Source organism: Bos grunniens, chromosome 10 (genome assembly GCF_055505025.1).
Source record: "Bos grunniens cultivar Pamir isolate PY7600 chromosome 10, Bosgru_T2T1.0, whole genome shotgun sequence".
In the NCBI taxonomy this organism is placed as follows: Eukaryota; Metazoa; Chordata; class Mammalia; order Artiodactyla; family Bovidae; genus Bos; species Bos grunniens.
In genome coordinates, this window is record NC_141174.1 from 89672512 (window position 1) to 89697851 (window position 25340).

The 25340-nt window shown below is 37.4% G+C and overlaps 1 protein-coding gene across 7 annotated transcripts in view; it reads left to right on the top strand.

Moving 5' to 3' along the window:
* The window catches only part of DENND4A (DENN domain containing 4A), a 120285-nt gene that overhangs the window by 87096 nt on the left and 7849 nt on the right, over positions 1-25340 (top strand). For all 7 annotated transcript variants that reach the window (XM_086322966.1, XM_086322968.1, XM_086322965.1 and 4 more), the window contains 12 exons: positions 1379-1495; positions 2395-2523; positions 9675-10774; positions 14693-14879; positions 18537-18631; positions 20246-20421; positions 20520-20666; positions 21993-22191; positions 22418-22672; positions 23602-23719; positions 24307-24469; positions 24633-24697. In XM_086322966.1, the coding sequence (XP_086179092.1) occupies positions 1379-1495; positions 2395-2523; positions 9675-10774; positions 14693-14879; positions 18537-18631; positions 20246-20421; positions 20520-20666; positions 21993-22191; positions 22418-22672; positions 23602-23719; positions 24307-24469; positions 24633-24697 (2751 nt within the window). The remainder of the gene's footprint in view (positions 1-1378; positions 1496-2394; positions 2524-9674; positions 10775-14692; positions 14880-18536; positions 18632-20245; positions 20422-20519; positions 20667-21992; positions 22192-22417; positions 22673-23601; positions 23720-24306; positions 24470-24632; positions 24698-25340) is intronic.

Sequence of the window (25340 nt, forward strand, 5' to 3'; positions counted from 1 at the left end):
TAACGCACATAAAAAATATATTATTTGAATAATTCTGCCCTTTTCATTTGTACATTATAAAAAATTAGACATGATTTTTGAATATAGTGTAAGAGCTTCATATTAATGAGCAGAAACTTTAAACTTAAAAATCCAAGCATTAATAATAAAACATGAAGACTTATGGCTCTGCAAATTTTAACATTATTTTGGTTTATCTCTTTTTACGTGTACTTTTGAGAGTAATAAATATAAGCTGTGTACATTGAAATGTCATTTTCGTAGTTCTTCCTTGGCTGGCTTTGTTTCTTGTTCATGCGATTGTGAATTTAATCAGAGTTGTAGTAGTCATCCTCAGGCATTATTAGCTCTTAAAAATGAAGAGCTCCGTCTTTTAACTAATGGCCTTTAAAAAGGATATCTGCAGTGAAGAACCTAATGAAACCTTGGATTTTATCAAGATTATATTTATATTTTTTAATTTGTTGTTTCTTTGGAAATAGAGCTGAAACTTTGATTAGAAAAAAATACAAACTCAAAATTATAAAAAAGATATTAAGGTAAACACCTAATGATAATACAGTTTCTTTAAGCAGTTCTTTGCAAGTTTATAAAATCATTTTATGTGTGGCCTCTCATATAACAGCCTTTTACATTATACCTCTGGGAACTTGAGAGTCAAAGAGAAAGGTTAAGTGGTTTACTTAAAATCATGTCTCCTAAGATCAAGAACTAGGATTCAAAACCTTATGTTTTGATGCCAGTCTAGTGAGAACAATTTGCTGAAAGTTATAGAGTGCCTCTTTAATAGAAGTGTATTAGAAGTTTTCTTATATTGTTGCAACATTTGCTTAATAAATGTAACACTAGATTTTTTCCTCATTCCCATGTATTTGCACTCATGTGCAGTTCAGTAATTATTCAGTTGAATTTTCAGAGAACTAATTATGTATCAACAAGTTTAAACAGGCCCATTTTTTGGTAAGCTCTTTTAGACATCTGGCTTCAGTGATCTGTGTGTGGGTGTTCTATTAAGAGTTCTCTACAGATTTTTCTTCTCCACTGCTTAGTTGGATCTCAGACCTTCACCTAGAAAGGTCATGGACTTGAATAAAGAATGTTTGGTTTGTCTGTGTCTTTTGGAGCCCAGATAGTAGTGTAAACACACATAGTTACTTTTGACTACAATGTGGAGACAAAAATAAATGTGATCATTTTGTGATCATTCCTTTCTTACATTAATAGAGATGAGGAAGAGCTAACAAAATAATGCTTTCAATTGGAAGTTATCCAGAAAACTTTCTATGAGTAAACCTAAATACCAATGTGTATTTTCTAATCCAGTTTCTCTTATTAAAGAATTTTATGATAAACAACATAGGGTTTTTTCCTTTTCCAGGTGGCCAGTCTGACCTTGGATATAATTCGTTATCTAAGGATGAAGTTAGAAGAGGGGATACATCCACTGAGGACATTCAAGAAGAAAAAGATAAGAAAGGGAGTGATTCTAGTTCCTGTAGGTTCTAAGTTGATATGGTATAAAATTGTGAGATTACATTAATAGAAAATTCAAGTCACTTTGTGTCAAAGTACTAATTTTGTTTTTTACTTTCCCATGGAAACTCCTCTTTCCTCACATTATAAGCCCTCTCCACCACCTAACATTCCAGCATGTAAATGCCTTATGTGTGAAGTGTGTGGTCTCAGTGGCAAAACACTCTCCAATCAAATACTATTCTTATAGTAGAAATACGTATTTCTTCAAACAGTGGCTTTTTCCTGGGGCTTAATATTTTTACTTAATGCTTTTATTAATGGACTGTGATTTATATTTTTCTCACTTACGTCTCCCCATAAAAAGCAGTGTTTAGTAACTAAAGAATAAATAGAAAAGGCATGCATTGTATGTGTGGACCTCATGCATGACCAGTATTTAGCTGTTTGATACACACCTTGATGACTCAAATGACATCACTTATTTCTGATTGACAAATAGATACAGAGGTCTTCAATATTTTCTTACCACTTTTTTTTGGGTGGAACTATTTAGAACTAAAAGCCACTTCTCCTTATGGCTCCATTGATGTGTATGCTATGCTATGCTAAGTCACTTCAGTCGTGTCCGACTCCGTGCGATCCCATAGACGGCAGCCCACCAGGCTCCCCTGTTCCTGGGATTCTCCAGGCAAGAACACTGGAGTGGGTTGCCATTTCCTTCTCCAATGCATGAAAGTGAAAAGTGAAAGTGAAGTCGCTCAGTCGTGTCCGACTCCTAGCGACCCCGTGGATTGCAGCCTACCAGGCTCCTCCGTCCATGGGATTTTCCAAGCAAGAGTACTGGAGTGGGGTGCCATTGCCTTCTCCGATTGATGCGTATAGATTACATCTAAACAAATTGCATTTTAATCTTTACAGTGTCAGAGTGCGAGAGTGCAAAGGGAAGTGCCGACTGTCTTCCTAAGCTCGGTTATCAAAGTTCTTCCAGTATAGTTCGCCTCAATGGTACAAGTAACAGTGCTGATAAAATATCAGGAGAAAGCACAGGTAAGTTGAATAGTATCCTCCTGTTATGTGCAGAATAACTTGTGTCTGTATTTCTAGTGACTTTTTTTTAAATTCTATTTTATTTTTAAACTTTACAATATTGTATTAGTTTTGCCAAATATCGAAATGAATCCACCACAGGTATACCTGTGTTCCCCATCCTGAACCCTCCTCCCTCCTCCCTCCCCATACCCTTCCTCTGGGTCGTCCCAGTGCACCAGCCCCAAGCATCCAGTATCGTGCATCGAACCTGGACTGGCGACTCGTTTCATACATGATATTATACATGTTTCAATGCCATTCTCCCAAATCTCCCCACCTTCTCCCTCCCCCACAGAGTCCATAAGACTGATCTATACATCAGTGTCTCTTTTGCTGTCTCGTACACAGGGTTATTGTTACCATATTTCTAAATTCCATATATATGCATTAGTATACTGTATTGGTGTTTTTCTTTCTGGCTTACTTCACTCTGTATAATAGGCTCCAGTTTCATCCACCTCATTAGAACTAATTCAAATGTATTCTTTTTAATGGCTGAGTAATACTCCATTGTGTATATGTACCACAGCTTTCTTATCCATTCATCTGCTGATGGGCATCTAGGTTGCTTCCATGTCCTGGCTATTATAAACAGTGCTGCGATGAACATTGGGGTACACGTGTCTCTTTCCCTTCTGGTTTCCTCAGTGTGTATGCCCAGCAGTGGGATTGCTGGATCATAAGGCAGTTCTATTTCCAGTTTTTTAAGGAATCTCCACACTGTTCTCCATAGTGGCTGTACTAGTTTGCATTCCCACCAATAGTGTAAGAGGCTTCCCTTTTCTCCACACCCTCTCCAGCATTTATTGCTTATAGACTTTTGGATCACAGCCATTCTGACTGGTGTGAAATGGTACCTCATAGTGGTTTTGATTTGCATTTCTCTGATAATGAGTGATGTTGAGCATCTTTTCATGTGTTTGTTAGCCATCTGTATGTCTTCTTTGGAGAAATGTCTATTTAGTTCTTTGGCCCATTTTTTGATTGGGTCATTTATTTTTCTGGAGTTGAGCTGTAGGAGTTGCTTGTATATTTTTGAGATTAGTTGTTTGTCAGTTGCTTCATTTGCTATTATTTTCTCCCATTCTGAAGGCTGCCTTTTCACCTTGCTAATAGTTTTCCTTTGTTGTTCAGAAGCTTTTAAGTTTAATTAGGTCCCATTTGTTTATTTTTGCTTTTATTTCCAATATTCTGGGAGGTGGGTCATAGAGGATCCTGCTGTGATGTATGTCGGAGGGTGTTTTGCCTATGTTCTCCTCTAGGAGTTTTATAGTTTCTGGTCTTACATTGAGATCCTTAATCCATTTTGAATTTATTTTTGTGTATGGTGTTAGAAAGTGTTCTAGTTTCATTCTTTTACAAGTAGTTGACCAGTTTTCCCAGCACCACTTGTTAAAGAGATTGTCTTTAATCCATTGTATATTCTTGCCTCCTTTGTCAAAGATAAGGTGTCCATATGTGCGTGGATTTATCTCTGGGCTTTCTATTTTGTTCCATTGATCAATATTTCTGTCTTTGTGCCAGTACCATACTGTCTTGATAACTGTGGCTTTGTAATAGAGCCTGAAGTCAGGTAGGTTGATTCCTCCAGTTCCATTCTTCTTTCTCAAGATAGCTTTGGCTATTCGAGGTTTTTTGTATTTCCATACAAATTGTGAAATTATTTGTTCTAGCTCTGTGAAGAATACCGTTGGTAGCTTGATAGGGATTGCATTGAATCTATAAATTGCTTTGGGTAGTATACTCATTTTCACTATATTGATTCTTCCCATCCATGAACATGGTATATTTCTCCATCTATTAGTGTCCTCTTTGATTTCTTTTACCAGTGTTTTATAGTTTTCTATATATAGGTCTTTAGTTTCTTTAGGTAGATATATTCCTAAGTATTTTATTCTTTCCGTTGCAATGGTGAATGGAATTGTTTCCTTAATTTCTCTTTCTGTTTTCTCATTATTAGTGTATAGGAATGCAAGGGATTTCTGTGTGTTGATTTTATATCCTGCAACTTTACTATAATCATTGATTAGTTCTAGTAATTTTCTGGTGGGTGACTATTTTTTTAAAGTCTGAATTCTCTAAGGTTTTTTTTTTTTTTTTTTTTTTAATATTTGTGCCGCCTCTCAATAGTACAGTTTAGTAGTTTAAATTCTGTTTTATACTACAGTTTGTTCAAGCTTTATTATAACAAAGAAAGGGGACATACTTACAAGCCACAAACCATCTTTTGAGTTTAGAATGTGGGAAGTTTTGGAGAGGGGAAATGGGAAGCAAGTAATATGATCAGTTCTGAGGGTACTATGCATCTCCCCAGTTTTTAAATGAGTTCCTTAGTCTTTGTATTATTCCTGGTTTTCAGAGGCAAAAGGACAGTTCTTCAGATAGTTTAGATAAGAATACGTAATATTTTTTCTTTCCAAAGCACTTCATATATAGTATTTTGTATTTATTATTATAGCAGTGCTTATATTAGTGAGAGAGGAAATATTAGCACTCTTTCAAAGATGAGAAAACTCAGGCATAGTCAAACTATTGGCATGTCACATAAGTTATCAATTAGTTAATGGAAAAATCATTTTAGGATCCTGGATATATTTGGTCTCACAAACTTAGGGAACAAAACAGACCTAAGATTCAGTGTTTCTAGTGTTTCAGTCTGATTTCATAATTATTTTATTTTTGTATTAGCTCAACTCTGCATCATTTTAACTTAAACCGTTATTGAAGGACCTGTGCTGTGAAGGCTGAGCTATCTCTGTAAGCGGCCCTGCTGCTGTGATGTTTGTTTTTCTGCAGCATAAGTAGATATACCTCTCCTTCAGGGGTGAGCAAACTGTGGCCCACGGGCCAGAGTGGGCCTGCAGCCTGGTTTTTGTACAGGTCCACAAGCAAAGAATGGTTTTTCACACTTTTAAATGGTAAAAAAAATCAAGAAGATTACTGTTGATTTTGTGACACATGAAAGTTAAATGAATCACAGTTCAGTGTTCATAAACAAAGGCTGATTGGCGCACAGCCAGCTCATTTGCTTCTGTCTTGTCTATGGCTGCTTTGGTACTGTGTCAGCAGAGCTGAGGAGTCGCCACAGAGGCTGTATGGCCTGCAGAGGGTAAAATATTTACTGTCTGGCCCTTGACAGAAAAAGTGTGCAGACCCCTGCTGCAGCTATTAAAAAAAAAAAGTGTTAAATGATCTATAACTGTCTTTCTTCACATTTCTTTGTTAGATAATTGTTATAACTTAAAGATTAAAAATTGTTTCATTGGTATCGTATAATTGCTTCACAACCATTTAGTTCTTCCTAATCACTGTCTAATTTTGATTCTTAATAACTGGCCTTTGGTAATCTTTGCTTTCTTGTTCTTTTGTTCCTTTCTGTTCATGCTTGCGGTTTTCTTAGATCTATTTTTATGAACTTTCTGTTTTCACATGATTGTCAACAAACCTGTGTTTCTGACATTTTGTCAGAGTCATCAGCGTCTGACTCAGCATATGGCTTTTGATTTTGCCCTCTGTGCTGAACAAGTCACTTTTTTATAGCCTGTGATAGGTTTCCTAGGTATGAACTGGAGTTGTTAGTTTATCCTTAAGATTTTTGACTTGAAAACTTTTCTGTTAAGTACTTGGGGCTTATCACTCCTACCAAAGACTCTATGTGGGACTTATAGGAATACTTAACTTTTCTGCATCTTTTTTCTTGTATACCAGTACTCCTAGGGTTCAAAACACCTTTCAAGTTTCTTCATGTTTTGCAGTGCAGTATGTGTATATTTTATTTATATCATTACATAAATAAATGACAGCTTCCAAAAGATGTGGGAATGGAATAACCAAAGACATGTTTTAATGTTTATCTTGGGTAACATTTTAAAAAATAACTTTCTTTGTCTTTGGCTATGCTAGGTCTTCGTTGCTGGGTGGGTTTTTCTCTAGTTGCGGTGTGCAGGCTTCTCATTGCAGTGGCTTCTCTTGTTGCAGAGCACAGGCTTAGTGCACGCGGACTTCAGCAGTTACGCTCCTGGTCTAGAACACAGGCTTCGTAGTTGCGGCACCTAGGCTTAGTTGCTCCGCTGCGTGTGAAATCTTTCAGGACGGAGATCAAACCCAAGTCTCCTCCATTGGTAGGCAGTTTCTGTACCGCTGAGCCACCAGGGAAGCCCAGGAATTTTAACATTTTGATAAATGCATACTGAATTACTGAGAGTTCAAGCACAAAAAAATTTACTCTGAAGTGAAACATACTCTAAACTTGAAAACATACTTTGATATTTGTTTTTAGGCCTCATTCTGCCTTAAGTGTGTTTTAGCTTTTTATCTTTAGGCACTACATTTAGCTATAACGTGTCATATTGTAATATATTATGCTGAGTTATATTCTGGGTTGGTCTGTTGGCTGCAGTTGTTTCCCAGAAGACAGTATTCATTCAGCGATATTTTTTTTTTTTTTTGCACACCTATTACCTGCTACCATGTGCCAGGTGCTACCTAGGATATAGTAAAGAATAAAAAATAAACATGGTCCCAGACTTCATAGAGAAACACATGGAAGGGATGAGAAAACATTAATCAAATAATTAAGTAAATGTGAAAACACCCTGATGTTAAAGCCTGTCAAGAAGGGTGAGAGCATGGAATAGGCTAGCCTGGCTTTAGGGGACATGGGTCAAGAAGGCTTCCTTGGTAATATGGTTTTGAGCTTACGTCTGAAGAATGAAGAGAAAATCAATGAGGCTGTGGGCTTTCCAGGTGACTTACTGGTAAAGAGTCTGCTGACTGGTGCAGGAGACACAGTAGGCACTTCTGGGTTCGGAAGATGCCCTGGAGGAGGAAATGGCAACCCATTCCAGCATTCTTGCCTGGACGATCCCATAAACAGAGGAGTCTGGTGGGCTAGAGTCCATGGGGTCACAAAGAGTTGGACACGACTGAGCACCTGAGCACACAGGAGTTCTGAAGGAGAAATCGAAATGGAGCATTCCAAGCAATGGGAAGCAATGTGTCAAGACTGTATAGTAGGAAGGGATTACAGCTTGTTCACAGAGCTAAAGAAGGGCAACCCCTGGACTAGAGCAGCATCCAGCCTAGTCTGGTAGAATTTAGCATGTATATCAACTTAGAATCAGATAAACTATTGTGTAAATGGCCAAACAGTAAATATTTTTGCTTTACAGGCCACATACAGTCTCTATTGCCTGTTCTATTTTTAAAATTTATTATTATTTTTGGCTGTGCTGGGTTTTGCTGAAGCGCACTGAGTCTTCCTTGCTGTGCACAAGCTTCCTGGATTGTGACAAGTGGGGTTTCGCTCTCGTTGCAGTGCGTAGGCTTCTTGTGGTGGTGGCTTCTCTCGTTGCAGAGCTCAGGCTGCAGGGCACATGAGCCTCAGTGGTGGCAGCTCCCGGGCTCCAGAGCACAGGCTCGGTAGTTGTAGCACACACGCTTACTTGCTCTGTGGCATATGGGATCTTTGCAGACCAGGAATCAAACCTGTGTCCCATGCATTGGCAGGTGGATTCTTAACCACCACACCACTGGGAAATCCAGTTGCCTGTTCTTTATGTGTGTGATGTGTACAACTCTTAAAATGTTAATACCGTTTGAAACTGTATAAAAACAGTCCACAGACTGGTTGGCTCAGTGGTGCAGTTTGCCGACCCCTGGTATAACTGGATAACCAGCTTTATTTGTCTTTAGGCCATTTGCATAGTTCTTACTTTGTGAAGGAACCCTTGCTCTTCTATTTAAATGCAGTCCTTGAGTTTTATCTTTGGCTTATAAGATTCCTCCAGGTCTTTGATAATATATAAACTGTCCAGTATAAAGTTTCCCAGAATATTAGAAGAAAGTGTATTCTTGGTTTCTTATATTCTTAATCATAAGCTAATATAGGAAAAAAAGAATATACTTTACCTCTCTATTATACTGTTTTCCTTGTTAATGCTATTAATATATGTTTATTAAACAGTATTAGTTTGTAGGCTTTTAAGGTCTCTAGTAGTCCCTTTCATCTCCTATCCTGTTACCTGAATGCATCATATGACAGGAAAAAAGGCCCATTTTTCGTAATTGCCTGGTATAGAGAGCTAATTCTGTTGTATAAAACATGTAAAAAGAGTAGCTGACAATACTATACCTGACTAATGCTTTAGGAGACTCCCACATAATAAGGACAATTAAAGTGATCAAAAGTCTTGATTTCTGCTTCTGCTTAAAAGCAGCGAACAGTGTTTCTGAATAGAAAGTGGCTGTTCACATTCAAGTATTATAAACTTGAATCAATATTTAAAGAAAAAGTAAAATTATTTAGCCACATCTATGGTCATGAGGATTTAGAGTTTTAAAAATAAGTTTTATTTATAAAGCTCACATAGCTGTCTTTGGTTTGGCTTAGTGTTTTTGGTTTTATTTTTCTTTTTATAGGCAGAAGACTCAGAATCTTAAGGTTATCTAGCACAACCACAATTGTATAACCATTGTTATTTAATCAGTTCGGTGAAATGGACATAAATTCATTATTATTGTTGTTATAATAAATGTACCAAGGGTAAATATTAGTCTTATAAATTTTAAAAAGTAGTGCATCCTTATATCTCAGAGCGTACCCTTCATATTTGATTTGAATCCCAGTTAGGGCTTCCCTTGTAGGTCAGCTGGTAAAGAATCTGCCTGCAGTATAGGAGACCCAGGTTCGATTCCTGGGTTGGGAAGATCCCTTGGAGAAGGCAGTGGCAACCCACTCCAGTATCCTTGCCTGGAAAATCTCATGGACAGAGGAGTCTGATGGGCTGCAGTCCATGGGGTCGCAAAGAGTCAGGCATGACTGAGTGACTAACACTTACTTACTTACTTACTTCTGTCACTTAAGGGCTAGGTAACTTTGGGCTAGGTAATTAATCTCTGAGTATAAGCTTTTCCTCCACCCATAAGGATGTTGGAATGATTATGGTGGATAATGTAAATAAAGTGCCTAGTATAGCATCTGTGAAATAGCAGGTACTTGATAAATTCTTGCTGTTATCATTTTTATTACTGGTATCTTAAATATTTAAGACAACTTATATTTGCATATTACATTTTTCATGGCTAAAAGCACTTCTCTTGTTTTTTAGAAAGCACATCTGAGCCGCTCTTAATATCGTCTTTTGAGGATGCACATGAAACAGGAAACATTCAAAGTAGATGCTTCAGGAAAAGACATAAAAGTGACAATGAGCCTGATTTGCAGCAGCAAATGTCCTGGGCAAATCGAAGCCGCAACCTTAGTGGAGGAGTGCTGATGGGACTTATGCTCAGTAGAATTAACCAGGAAGCAAACCCTGGAAACATGGTTGAGAAATTAGGAGCTGATGCAAAAATTCTTTCAAATGTAATCTCAAAAAGCACAAGACCAAATAGTCTTAATATTGGAAAACCGTCTTTAAGATCAAAGAGAGACAGTGTAGAAAAGGAATCGAGTGATGATGATACACCTTTTGATGGTTCTAATTGTCTGACAGATAAAGTGGATTCTCCTGTTATTTTTGACTTAGAAGACTTAGACAATGAAACAGATATTTCAAAAGCAAGGTACATTGTTCCACAAAATCCCAAGAGGAGTCAACGCTTGAACAGCAGCTTTTCAATAAAACCTTTTGAAAAAACTGATGTTGCCACAGGATTTGATCCCCTCTCACTTTTGGTTGCTGAGACTGAACAGCAGCAAAAAGAGGAGGAGGAAGAGGAGGAGGATGACAGCAAAAGTGTTTCAACACCATCTGCTAGGCGGGATTTAGCTGAAGAAATTGAGATGTATATGAATAACATGAGCAGTCCTTTGACAAGTCGAACACCAAGCATTGATTTACAACGGGCCTGTGATGATAAAGTCACCACTAAGAAAAGTCCAACGTTGGTCAAGGCATGCAGAAGATCTAGCCTGCCTCCTAATTCTCCCAGACCAGTGAGACTTACCAAATCCAAAAGTTACTCAAAAAATGAGGACAGGCCAAGGGATAGACTCTGGTCTTCTCCAGCCTTCTCACCTACCTGTCCATTTAGGGAAGAATCTCAAGATGCATTAACCCATTCATCACCTTCATTTAATTTAGACACACTACTAGTACCTAAACTAGATGTTCTGAGAAACAGTATGTTCACTGCTGGAAAAGGAGTTGCCGAGAAAGCAAGCAAATGGTATTCAAGATTCACCATGTACACCACATCATCAAAGGTAGGTTTATTAGTATTTTCTGCGTTTCCTTTTACCCTCCTCTACCACCAGAAGTCCCTTGCTTGCAAAGATGTGTTTTACCATTCTCCTAAAATACAGCTTTACAGAAAGGACTCTTGGATGCATAAGGTTTGTAAGTATCAGAATTTGAACTTGAATAATAACTTCAAAAGGAAAGAATTCACCAACTAAGGTTATATTTGTAGTTCAATTTTGAAAGAAAGTGATTTGTAGCTGGAATAAAAGTGCTTACTGAGCTTCATTATTTATTGCCTTCAAAAATTACCAGCTAGGCGTATGATTTTTCTTCCTGGTTAGAATGGAGTACCTTGTGATACACCCGCATACCTCCCAAAGCAAAAAAGCTAGATGAAATATAGAAGTGAAGTCAAAGTCACATCCAACTCTTTGCAACCCCATGGACTATGCAGTTTATGAAATTCTCCAGGCCAGAATACTGGAGTAGGTACCCTTAAGTACTTGCTTAACGTCATCAGAGAACTGCTAAAACAACAAAAAATAGATGGGCGAGATTCTAGAGAGGAGAATTGCAGAGATGAGCTGAAGTCCTATAGCTACTTTTTCCATGAGGGTATTTGCTTATTCTGAGCACAGAGTAAAAGGTTGCAAATTCAGGCTTTGTCTAATCAGAGGACTGTGGAGAGGTGAGGGGGCCAGCAGGACTTTGGGGATCTTGTGGAACTGGAGAGACAAAAATATTTGTCCCTTTGACAAATTTGAGAGTCCTCAGATACACAAGTTTTTTTTCTTTCAAGATATTTTCCAAATAATGCATGAAACAGGAATATGAAAAGGTAAGCAATAAGTCTCTAATAAAACAAAGTTCTCGGCAATTTTATGGTGCTGGGAATACAATAATGTAACTGCTGTGAGCTGAGGGGAGTGGAGGCAGGGAATCTTTGGTACACACACCAGGCCCTTAGTTCAAATTCCTGCAGAGCTATGCCTTAGGAACACGAGCAAACCAAAGGTAGACTGTACTTGACCAAAACTGCAGCCTGTGCTGGACTCAGCTCAGTCTGTGATTAGATCGAACCAATCAGCCTTTGCTTTAACAGGAAAAAGTGTGTCCTTTCCGGAGGAACAGAACATTAACTGGAGTTACAGTTTTTTCTATGAAGTTTTTATATTCTAAAATTCAATTACAAATAGCTATACTGACAGACTTCCCTGGTGATCCAGTGGTTCTGCCTTCCAATGTAGGGGACATGGGTTCAATTCCTAGTTGAGAAACTAAGATCCCCCATGCCACAGAGCAACTTAGCCTGTGTGCTGTGAGTAGAATCTACATACTCTAGATCTGCGCTGCACAGCAAGAGAAGCCCACGCGCCATAATGAAGACCCAGTGCAGCCAAAAGAAAAAACAGCCATACTGAGAGACAAGGCCCATAACTAAAAACAGGAAAAACAGATGGTGGAGGAAATAGACCTTCAGGTGATCTAAATATTTGAATTAGCAAAATACTTGGAAGTAATTGCAATATGTCCAAGAAAATAGAGGAAAGGGTTAAAAAAAAAAGCTAGAAAGATGGAAAATTTCCCCAGATAATCATCTATTGAAAAGAACCAGTGTAAATTCTAGAAGTGAAAAAGATGCGAAATTAAGAATACAGTTGTTGAATTTAACAGCAGACAAAACACAGGAGAAGAAAGATTAGTGAACTTGATGGGAGTTAATAGAAAATATCCACATGGAAGTATAGACAGAAAAAAAAAAAAGGGAAATATTGGAAAGAATGTGCAGTTTAGTGGAACTGCCTAACATTGATGTAATTGAGTTCCAGAAGAAGAAAGAACGGGGTAGAAAGAAAATTTTAAAAGCTAATTGCCGCAAATTTTCCAAAAGTGATTAAAGATGTCAACTCACATATTTAGAAGATACATGAATGTCAGGCAGAATAAGTGCCAAAATAGGCATCTAATGTTAGACGAAAATGAAATACAAAGAAAATCTTAAAAGGAGCCAAAGAAAAGGTATATATTACCTTCAAAAGAGCAACAATACGTTTCCGGGGCGACTTGTACTGAAGGAGGATTCCAAATGGGTCGCAGCCACAGCCGCTCCCCACAGAGGGAGCTTAGGCGGTCCCGGGCCAAAACGCAGGGGCCGAGAAGGGTCGCGGTCCTGGGAGCGAGATCGGAGAAGCTGCTCTCGGACCACACAGAAGGCGTTCCAGGTCCCCAAGACAACAGAGATCCACATCTCCTTCCCCTTCTCAACTGAAAGAAAGAAGAGCTGAGGAGGAGAAAGAAATAAAGAGCAAAGAACGTCAGATAACTGAGGAAGACAGAGGGCACAACAGAGAGAGGAATAGAAATGATGACGTTAATGGGATTTACCTCCACAAAAGGGAAAAAGGTGGATGGCTCCGTAAATGCCTATGCCATAAATGTGTCTCAGAAGAGAAAGTATAGGCAGTACATGAATCGAAAAGGTGGATTCAACAGACCTTTGGGTTTCATTGCATGAGAGCTGAAGTGTTGAAGAATGATCTTTTTCCCCTCATCTTGATCAGAACAGTGGATTTTGTATTTAATATGCATCAAAAACAGGATCATAGTCCCTCCTCCTTGTAAAGTAAGAAAATTTTATTTATTATGTATGTTGTTCACTTACCCTGCCTCAAGAAAAAAAAGTTAAATATTACATTTTTTTCCTTTAGGAAATATCATTTGGGGCAGTCTTCAACTCCATTTTTTGTCCTTATTCCTATGGAAACTGTATATGTTTTTTTCTTGGATGCTCTTTAGGACTTAAAAACACATAAAAGTAATTTGGAAGTAAGTTTCTCAAAGCATTAATTTCTTTAAAAAAAGCAACAATAAGAAGACTGACAGTTGTCTTCTGAATAGAAAGTGATGTCAAAAGATGCTGGAAAAACATCTTGATCAGAGTACTGAAAGAAAATGCTGCAGACGTGTTTTTCTGTACCCAGCAAAAATATTCTTTAAAATTTTGGGTGAAAATTTTAGTTCCACTGTGTTAACATAAGGCCACTAAAACTCATCCCTCAACTTACAACTAAAAACTCCGGACAAAATACAAAACAGCAACTATCTAAGGATTCTGAAAAATAAAAGCAACAGATTGTGGAGAAATTTTCCCATTTTCTTTTTCATGCATTTTTGCCCCAAGAGCAGGTCCCTGTCACAGCGTGGCCTGGCATCCTGGCAGCTAAAACTTCAGGAGAATCCCCATATTTCCTGGAGAGAGGAACCAGGGAAGGGGGTCTCTGGGCAGGAGAGTATGAGGGGAAGCTGTAAGAGAAGGATTCCTAGTTCTGTGTATGGCCCACACAAGTATCCGCCTCACTCTTGAGCTTACACGTGCATGGCATGCTTGCAGACCAGCATGGAGGACAAAGCTTAGAGAATTAAACCGAGTACTAAATCCCCACCTACAAAAACCAAAACACAAATCACAAGCTGAATATAACTCAGTTGACTGCTAAAACAATAGCACAACATTCTCCAAGAGATTATAACAGTACCCAGACTACACAGTAACTTTCATGGGATCCAGGAATAATAACCTGGATTGCTATGGAAAAGAACAAAATGTGAACAAATAAAAGAGAATAAAATGTAATTTTCTGGTGATATCATCCTGGACCAGGATTTGCAGGGAAGAAAATTAGCAATAAAGGCTTAAAGTTAACAGTTATCTAACAGGTATCTGCTTTGATCTAAGAAATGCTGCCGTAAAAATTGATCTCCAACTCATGTTTGTCCAAATTAGGATGACCTTGTAAAACTGATTGGTTTTATTTTTCCCCTAGAAGTTACAATGTTGATTAATTGATCATCTGAGTAATTAGGCATTTCCTCTGCCTTAGAAGTGACCTTTTAAATAACTTTAAATATGAAGGAAATTAAGCTTACAATTATGTCCTTAGGATCAAAGTTCTGACCGTACCAGTCTTTCTTCAGTGGGAGCCCAGGATTCTGAATCTACCTCTTTAACAGATGAAGATGTCTGCCATGAGTTGGAAGGAGCCACTTCTCAGGAGAGCAGCGCCACTTCAGGGACTAAGGGAGTTGATTTCAGCAGAACAAGCCTGGAAGGCTCTGCCTCCTTAGAAGGTTTGTGCAAACCCTTCTGTCGTCCTGCATTTGATACATGGTACCTTTACTTTTCCTCCTTTATATTTTTAATTTTGTAAAAGATTTGCATGGCTCAACGCAACAGAGAACCAAGGCGCTTGGAGAGAGCTCTGGCTTCCATCCTCATCCCTTCGGCTTGTTTTCTCCTTGTCCCTCGAGGCAGCCATTTTTGTTCATTTTTGATTTATCCTTTCGTTGTTGCTTTGTTAAAAAATATATACTTCTTTAAAAGCATGTGTGTTGTGTTTGTGTGTTCTTCATACCTCCTTGTCTTCTTACTCAAAAGGTAAAATAACTGTTAAACAATTAACTGTTACTTGCTTTTTTCACTTAACACCGTGTTCTGAAGAACATTTCATACCATCACATAGCACTGTCCCCCTCTCATGTTTAAGGTCGCAGTGTTCATCACGTGTGACGGTATCAGCTTATCTTAACCACTTCCCTGTTGATGGACTTTAAATGCTGTCTGTAACTGTTATGAATAATGCTGTGATGCACATATGCCATATTATTTTTTTGCCAAGGTAGCTTTAGAAGATGCTTCCAAGTTCTTCCTGGAAGTGATACTGCCAAGTTCCTTCCTCAGGGGTATATAATTTTGTATTCCCACAGGTAGTGTAGACGAATACCTATTTCCCAGCAGCCTTGTGAAGAAAATATGTTTAGCACACTTATGGATTTTTGTATTTCAGTTAATATTCACTTATATTTATTTTATAAATTAAATTGCATATCTGTTTGTACATTCAGGAACTATGTCTGTGAACTGTCTTTTGCCTACATTTAACTTTCACTTGTTAGTCCCCCCACCATCTTTTTTTTAAGTTTTAATAGCTCTTTTTTGTTAGGGAATTAATCCTTTGCCTTTTATATCAGTGGCAGATGCTTTTTCCAACTGTGTCAAATTTCGGGGTTTTCTTCCCCCACATAAACGTCTTCAGTTTTGTATCAGTTTTTGCCCTGTTACTTCTGGGTTTTGAGTCTTTGGAAAAGACTCTGCCTTCCCCTAGGTTCAGCACTACTTTCTTCAATGCTTCTCTCGTTCCCTCTCTAACATTTTCTGGGATCAGCAGACTTTTTCTATAAAGGGCCATATTGTAAATAGTTTAAGTTTTGTGGGATATATATATATATATTTAACAGTGCTTTTAAAATGTAAAAATCATTCTTGTGATCATAGAAAGGTAGATTTGACTCCTGATTTAGATATTTAATCCATTTGAAATTTATCCTGGTATATGATGTGAGGAATGAACGCACTATAACGTTTTTTAAGTTTGCACCTTTACTATTTTAAAAAGCTTTTATTGTGGAAGTATTCAAGCAATCACAAAAGTAGAAGGAATAGCACAACAAACTCCCATGTACCCTTCATGCAACTTCAACACTTACCAACAAATGGCCAGTCTTCTTTTATCTTGTCCCCTCTGTCTTCTGCTGCCAACATTGCTTCCTGCCCCACTGAATTATGTTAAAGTAAGTCCCAAACAATATACAATTTTATTCATAAATACTCAGCGTGTATTTCTAAAACATAAGGACTTTAATGTTATGTCTTTTTTAACTTTTTATTAAAGTTACTTTGTTTATTTAAGAAATTTATTATTTACTCTGTTATACATGTACTGTGTGCATTTTTATGTATGTAAATATTGTCCATGTCATAAATTGAGAACAACTGAATAACCAGTATCAGGTTAAGGTAACAGTTCAATAACAGCACCCAGAGCCCTGTCTCATGCCCACATCCACTCCCCACTCCCTGCACAGGTGAGCATTATCTTAACACTATAGCCAGCCATTTTTCAACATTTTTATGGAGTCATACAGTATGTAAGTGAAAGTCACTTAGTCCTGTCCAACTCTTTGCAACCCCATGGACTATATGCAGTCCATGGAATTCTCCAGGCCAGAATACTGGGGCGGGTAGCCTTACCCTTCTCCAGGGGAACTTTCCAGCCCAGAGATTGAACCCAGGTCTCCCGCATTGCAGGCGGATTCTTTACCAGCTGAGCCACAAGGGAAGGAAGCCCTTTAGACCTTAGAGGATAGCTCAGTTAGTGAAGAATCTGCCTGCAGCGTAGGAGACCTGGGTTCAATCCTGGGTTGGAAAAATCCCCTGGAGAAGGGAAAGGCTACCCACTCCAGTATCCTGGCCTGGAGAATTCCATGGACTGTATAGTCTATGAGGTCACAGAGTTGGACATGACTGAGCAACTTTCACTTTTCACAGTATGTATCTTTTGTGAAACATTTTTTTAAACAAAATTGTAATATCATCATATTTCTTAATGTGTCAAGGTTATTACATAATATATAAAATATATACATAGTTTAAACTTTCACAGCTATCTCATAAAACTCTTTATAGATGGTTTGTTCAAGTTGAGACCCAGACAGGGTCTATTTGTTGCATTGTTTGATGTCTGTTAACTCCCTCTCCTCTTCATTCCCTGTATTTTCCCCCACTTGTCATATAATCAGGTGATTAGCTCCCCCTTATTTTTTTCTAACATCCAAGAAGAGTTTATTGAACTAAATAAGATAACCTCATATCCTGATTCACTTTGCTAAAAAGAATATTCTGTGCTGTAGATTGATTAGATACAAAAGGTAGACTGCCAGCATAAATGATTGAATTAGTCAAGGCTAATAGAGAGCAATTTTGAACTAGCTTTAGCAGAGGGAGGTGGAATTACAGAAGGTTGTTGGAAGACCATCAGGAAAGAACTGCAGATAACTTTCTAAGCATCTAGGATGATATGAGGCTTCAGCTCTCTCTGCATCTCTGTGAGGCAGGGGCTTCTGCTAACGAAGATCTAGAGCTTTTTTTCCTCTTGTGATTTATTTGCTGAAGCAGTTGGATCATTAGTCTGGATTATGCTGATTGCATCCCCATGGGGGTATTTCATGTTCTCCTGTCCTCTCTGTTTCTTGGAACCACTAGTTTATACCTTTACTTTGTTTTAATACCTTTATATTTATAAAAATACCAGTGTTCATTCATAAAATGTAGTAACTACAGAGAAAAAAGTATAGATTACCTCCAGTTTTCCTAACTAGATATAGCCACTGTCAGCAATCGACTTGACCACAGAACTGTTCTCACTTTTTGTTGTTATTTTAATACCTCCTCACATCTCTTTGCTGTTGAGAATATACTTGGAAACTCTTGCCTAGTGCTTAAGAGCAAGATTACTCTTAGAGATTTTAAAGAGCCTTACAAGGCAGAAAGTTGCCAGTAATTCTTTTCATGATCTGAAATAAGATCAGCTGTTTTATACTTTTTAAACCTTAGAACTAAACACTTTCTTATATCTTAAACATGTAAGAATAGAAACAGCAAAATAGTAATTACAAACAACCAGTATGCCTTCTAGCCTGTACATGCAACGTGCTTAATAAGTGAGTAATGAAAATAAGTGAGTAATGAATTAAAACACATTTCCTTAGGTGTATACGCAAAAGACAAATGCACACTTGAAAAACATTTTTCATTATTTATGTGTTTTTTCTTAAATTTTAAATAGGACAGTTTGATAATTTACCAGAGAATTTATGAGAGTGAGAGATTCTCACATCCTTTCTTATTAATTTTAATGGTTTTGCTCTTTGTTTTTTAATAATGAACAGGATCCTTATCCAAGTTTGCCTTACCTGGGAAATCAGAGGTGGCATCTTCCTGCAACACGAGTAATACAAATATCTTCCAGAACTATGCAATGGAGGTACAATTTTAATCAAAAGAATATCTTCATGTGTTACTTAATAAAATTTCTTAAATATTGATAGTCTCTGGTAGAGTGATAAATATATAGCATCTGAAAATTTCAGAATGTGTATTACACCTGAATAAACTTAAAATGTCTGTGACTTTCTGTTTAGAAAAGTTCCATACTTTGATAGCCCTTTTATTTTCAGCATTTATATCTGACCTTTGTTTGATGTATGTCCTCTTTCAATAGTTATTTCGCTTCTTAAACACTTTCAGGTAGTTTCACTGTAGGCACACTTTTTGGATGAGGATACTGGGAGCGGTTTTGGCATTTGTGTCCACTTTTTCCATCATGTTTTTCATTCTTTGTATCAGTATAATATATATATCTGCTGGATATGCTGCTATATCCCATTTTCTTACAGTGAAAAGGTTTTACTTTTATACTTTAAAATTTTCCCCTAATTTTTGTGCAAAAATTGCTTCCAAATACATTTGTGAGTGTTGCTATTTCACACTAATTTGCATAAATTTGGAAAATAAATTTGCATGTAGTTGGAAATAAATGATGAACACCAATGTTGCAATTTACAGAGTTTCTGATGGCTTCAGGAATTCTATATTTTATTAGTGTAATTACAACAGTATTTACATTTCTCTCTAGCAATGCTTCTTAAACTGTCTGTAATGAAAGACCAGGGGTTTTTTGGTTGTTGATGTTTTTAATTTCCAATCTGTCATGGCTGATACTCTTGTAAAATCTGTTGACACCAACTTAGCTGTTTCAGGCATGACCAGTTTCTTTATAGGTCCCCAGATCCTCTTCTCAGTTTCTTTACTTAGCTCATCACAAACCAGTAAGAGTTTGTAGACCACCTCTTCTCTGGTGACCACACTTTGAGTAGCACAGATCTATAACATGGAATTACCAGTACCTATTTTGTGTATTAACAAATGAATGCTTGGGTTTAGTTTTCCATTAATAAAATTGTGTGTTTGTTTGTGTGTGTGCTATGCTAAGTCTCTAGTCGTGTCCAACTGTTTGCAACCCTGTAGACTGTAGCCCTCCAGACTCCTCTGTCCATGGGGTTCTCTAGGCAAGAATACTGAAGTGGGTTGCCATACCCTCCTCCTCCAGGGGATCTTCCCAACCCAGGGACTGACATCTCTTATGTCTCCTGCATTGGTAGGCGGGTTCTTTACCACTAGTACAGCCTGGGAAGCCAAATAAAATCATGGCGCATTTTATAGTACATAATTATAATGGTATGGAGAAGGCAATGGCAACCCACTCCAGTACTCTTGCCTGGAAAATCCCATGGATGGAGGAGCCTGGTGGGCTGCCATCTCTGGGGTCTCACAGAGTCAGACATGACTGAAGTGACTTAGCAGCAGCAGCATAATGGTAAAGATGCTCACTTTAAATGCAAGTTTCCCTTTCAGGCAAAAATTTTGGAATAGACTTAGCTGAAATAGTTAGTGTATTATATAATGTACTGATGATAATCCATTTTTTTGTTTGCAACTTCTAAATCATTCTGAATTTTAGTTTTCCAATAGACTTGTTAATTGAAATAATTTTATGCACTCACTAGCTTACTTTGTAAAGTGCTAATTTCTCCCATAGGTCCTTATCTCAAGCTGCTCTCGGTGTAAAACCTGCGATTGTCTGGTCCACGATGAGGAAATCATGGCTGGCTGGACAGCAGATGACTCAAATCTCAATACTACCTGCCCGTTTTGTGGCAATCTTTTCTTGCCCTTTCTGAATATAGAGATAAGAGATTTAAGACGACCTGGAAGGTAATGATTTACGTTTTGTTTTTTTTTCCTTCTTGTTTAAGGATCATGTTTCCTAGATTGTCTCTTTTCTCAAAAAGCTCCTTTCTTTCACATTACAGATACTTTTTGAAGTCAAGCCCATCTACAGAAAATATACATTTTCCATCCTCCTTTTCAAGTCAGACAAGGCAGTCTTGCATCTCAACATCAACCTCTGGTCTTGACACATCTCTTCTCTCTGTTCACGGGAGTTTTGATCTGAATAGGTAATTATGTTTATGTGGAACTATATGTTAACAACATATATATTTCCATTTATGACAGAAAAATTAGCTGACCATTTTAAGATTTAAATCTCTCTATATAATAGATTTATTATCTTAAATTCTTATTCCTAATTAAAATAATATTGAAATTCTCTAATAATCTAAATGTTTCAACAGTTAATAGTTGATGCTTTCTGGGCTTCCCTGGTGGTCCAGTGGTTAAGAATCTGCCTACCAATGCAGGGGACACGGGTTTGATCCCTGATGCAGAAAGATCCCACATGCCACAGGGCAGCTAAGCCCGTGCACTACCGCTGCTGAGCCCCGCAGTCAGAGCCCGTGCTCCACAACTACAGAAGCCACCGCAGAGAAGCCTGTGCCCACAACAAAGAGTAGCCCCACTCAGCACAGCCAGAGAGCCCACGCACAGCAACAAGACCCAGTGTAGCCATAAGTAAATAAATGATTTTTAAAAGTTTATACCTCAAGAATCCCCAGAGCTTAAGCTGTATAATTCACATATGATAATGTTTATTATTTTAAAGGTAAAAATTCTGTAGAAACTTGAAGTTTATAATGAACATCTTTCTCTTATCTCTCTCTTGAGGAATTAAGTCAGTACTAACATATTTCTACTTTGTAGTATTTAATTTTCTACTTAGGAATGTTTAATGAGCTAAGAAAACATTTGGAGCTGTTAGATGAACTGTCAAAATCAAACTAAGAATTATACAGTAAGCCTAATACAAGTAAATCTGTGCTTAGAACAAAGGCTAGTATCATCTCCATTTTGGAGAAGTGCCCAATGCAGCAGATAGGGCGGGGCAGAAGAAGTCACACTGGAAACTGCATATGCAGAAGAAAATGCATACGTGGGACTGGCGGGCTGGCGTGGCCTGCCAGCCTGCTCTCATCCTGACTCTTAGACTACAGGACTGCGAGTCTGGGTGTGTGTGTGCTTTCATCACAGGTCTGCTGTGGCCCTTTCTTTGGCTGTCTCCCACTAGTTCTGACTCCTGGAGGAATAGGTGCCTGTTGTTTCTGCCTTGTATCCCTGGGCCTGCTGTGGTTTCTCAGTATAAGTTGTCCACTAAATGTTTTGAACAAATGAATGACTTATATTTAAAATTTACTGGATAAAAAGGAAATTTAACATGACTAAGCTACTTTAAACTGTGTCCTTTTTCCCAAGACAAAGCCAGACTACATCTTTCCTTTGTTTCACTTTGCTACCTGCAGCCCTGATTCTAAAGAGAACGTGGTCAGATGAAATAAAGTAAATCTAGAGAATGATATGTTTTTTTTTTTCCTTTTTTAATGCCCAAGCAAATCTAAGCCGCTGGAAAATACATGTGCCCGAAGTATTCAGATCCCTGCTGATAGATCAAAAGCAGCTATGTCAAAATGTCCGTTATTTCCAATGGCCAGGAGTGTTAGTACTTATGGCACCTTGGACCAGGAAGACATTGGCGGGCAGAAGCTCGTTCCTACAGGCAGCCTGCCAACCACCTTACAAGGCGCTGCGGTACGTGTTTCGGTGTTTTTTACAGTTTGGATATTGATAATTTGCATTTGATTTTGTTCCCCTTGTACTAAACAGCCTCATAAGCTTCAATTTTATTAAGAAGGGTATCTTGTTATATTATACAATTACATTTCTAATTATGTGGAAGTCACTGACAGGCATGTAAAAGAATGATTTAGTATCATCTTCTTGTATTTGCTGTTTACAGTTTTTATTTACTCAACAGGATTCTTTAGGATTAGAATGGCACCTCCCAAGTCCAGATCCTATCACTGTTCCATACCTTAGCCCACTAGTGGTGTGGAAGGAACTTGAAAGCTTACTGGAAAACGAAGGTGATCGTGCAATAACAGTGGCAGACTTCGTGGACCATCATCCAATTGTTTTTTGGAACCTGGTGTGGTATTTTAGACGTCTTGACTTACCCAGTAATTTACCTGGACTGATTCTTTCTTCTGAGCATTGTAACAAGTATTCAAAGGTACGAGAGTAAGAATTAGCTAAAATTCAGTGCTGCTATCACCACTGTAATGTTTGCATGTTCCTAATGACAAAAAAGTAATTTTATGCTAAATATTTTTAATAACCATCCGATTCAATAAAATTGTTGTAAATAATTTCTCTTCTTGCAGTTCAGCAGTAAGACAGTCATGTTTTTTGGACTTCTTATAAAAGTTTACACAAAATGGGCTTGGCTTTTTGTTATAGCCTCAAGAATAAACTGTAAATGACTCTTATAGGATGACTTTGTGAGTTGGCCCCACTCATGCCTCACATCTCCTCCAAGAACAAGCCTAACGCTTTAGGAGGACGGCTGTAATTCACATTGCAGTCATGTGCCAGCTACCGTCCTCTTCATTCCTCTAAATTTTCATTTAACGTTTAGGTAGTTTGTTGTATGTTCACTTGGATTTTTTTTATGTTTTTTTCTTTTTCATTATGCCATCACTGCCACTAAAGGGCAAGGTGTCTCAGTTTAGGAGCTTTGTGTTCTCTCTTCTTGTACTTCATGTCTATGATTGTGCATGTGTTTCGATGCACAATCCAAACAGTGAAGGAGTGACTGAGAGGTTAACTCAGTCAGAGTATCTGTGCTAGGGTCTTAAAATGTTGGAGAATGGGGCTTCTGGATTTATCTTTCTGTGGAGCCTCAGTCGAAAGCTGGTCAAGACTAACTTTTTATGATCTTAGTACTTTGTTAAATCTGCAACTTTAGGGACCACTGACTTCTCAACTCAGGTCATCTCCCTTCAGTAGGTTATAAAATGCATACAAACCAATGGTTTTTCTGTTCTTTTCTTTTTTGCACCCATACATCCTAAAAAATATTTTTAAGGATCTTTATAAAATATTTACAAAACATTATCATGTAAGGATCATTAATGAGTATTTTTTTATTCTTCAACCCAGATTCCTCGCCACTGTATGTCTGAAGACAGTAAATATGTTTTAATACAGATGTTGTGGGACAATATGAAATTACATCAGGATCCAGGACAGCCCTTGTACATCCTCTGGAATGCGCACAGTAAGTGCTGTCATAGAATGCCCGTTTCCTTCATGTAAGAGTACTCTCTACTTGCTTTAAATAGCCTAAACTAATGTGTAACTGACTTTTATTATACTACTTTTTGTCTTACAGGTCAAAATCGTACTCTTTTGTTTGAGAGTGAGTGTTAAGCTTGATGTTTTTAGTGTTATCTACTATGGAAGTCAAGGGGTTTTCGTTTTTTGAGTGATGCTCTGTATGTGGTGGAGGGGTTATATTTTGTAGAGTTCCATTTTTAGCACATCGCTTGTCCCTGTTCTTTTTACCTGTTTTTTTGTTTCCATCCCAGGCTGCTGATGTAAAATTCCTTCCAGGGGCTGTATTATGGAAAATAGTATTTTTAGTTGCTGTGTATTTGAGACCACAAAAAGCTTATTTTTATCATTGTTTGTCTTATTTCTTCCTTTTTTTCTTTGCTTTCTTCATTCTTAGATTTCAGTTCTTTTATCTATTGCCCTTATTTTTACCGCTTCGTAGCTTTTTAAATAGCTATCAGTTGCTGCTTAATTACATTCTGCTTTATACACAGAACACTTTTGTTCATCTGCTCTTTTGTTCTTTTACAGCCCAAAAGTATCCAATGGTCCATTTATTGCAAAAAGGTGATAATTCATTTAACCAGGAACTGTTGAAAAATATGGTAAAAAGCATTAAAATGAATGATGTCTATGGACCAATGAGTCAGATTTTAGACACACTGAATAAATGTCCTCATTTTAAAAGACAGAGGTAAGTCATTCTCTTAAGTGAATATATTGTTCCTCTAAGCAGATTCATATTGTTTGGTGACTTGTTAGAATATCTCATGCTTATATTAACATAAAAATTTTTATAGATATATACAGATGTATGAATAGTAATATCTATCTTCTCCATTCCTTTTCTCCCCTAGGAGTTTATATAGAGAAATACTATTTCTCTCACTGGTGGCACTGGGAAGAGAAAACATTGATATAGGTAATTCAGCATAATATAAAACATATAATACTTATATACCATGGTATAGTTTTCAAAATGTTTTTATACTGGTAGTATTAATTAGTTTAATATAAGATTATATTTAATATATTAGAATGCTTTCTCTTTTAATATAATGTAAAAGATAATTTGATATTTTGGTCATGTTGGTAGTAACAATGATAAATAATGAAAGCTAACATTTTTTGAGGGCTTATTATGTGCTTTACATTGTAGCAAGTACCTTCCACACTATATCTCATATAATTCTCAAAAGTCTTATGGGGTAGGTACTATTATCATTTCCATATTATTATTGAGGCAGCTGAGGATTCAGGAGGTTAAGTAACTTGAACTTGGGTTTCACAACAATAACAGAGCCATATTTGAACCAAGCAGTCTTAATTTCCAGTCCTATGCTTTTAACTATTGTGTCATATCACTAATGGCATTAAGCTTGTTTCAGAAAAGATATAAGATAGCTAAGTATGTATTTTAGGAGGTCTCAAACATTTTTGGTTGATCATCATCTCTCAATTGTGCTTGGCTTCTTTAGAGTCAGAGACACAAATAGAAAGTTTTTAAAAGGATCGAAAAAGATACTCCATGCAAGTAATATTAACAAGGAGGCTAGACAAAGTAG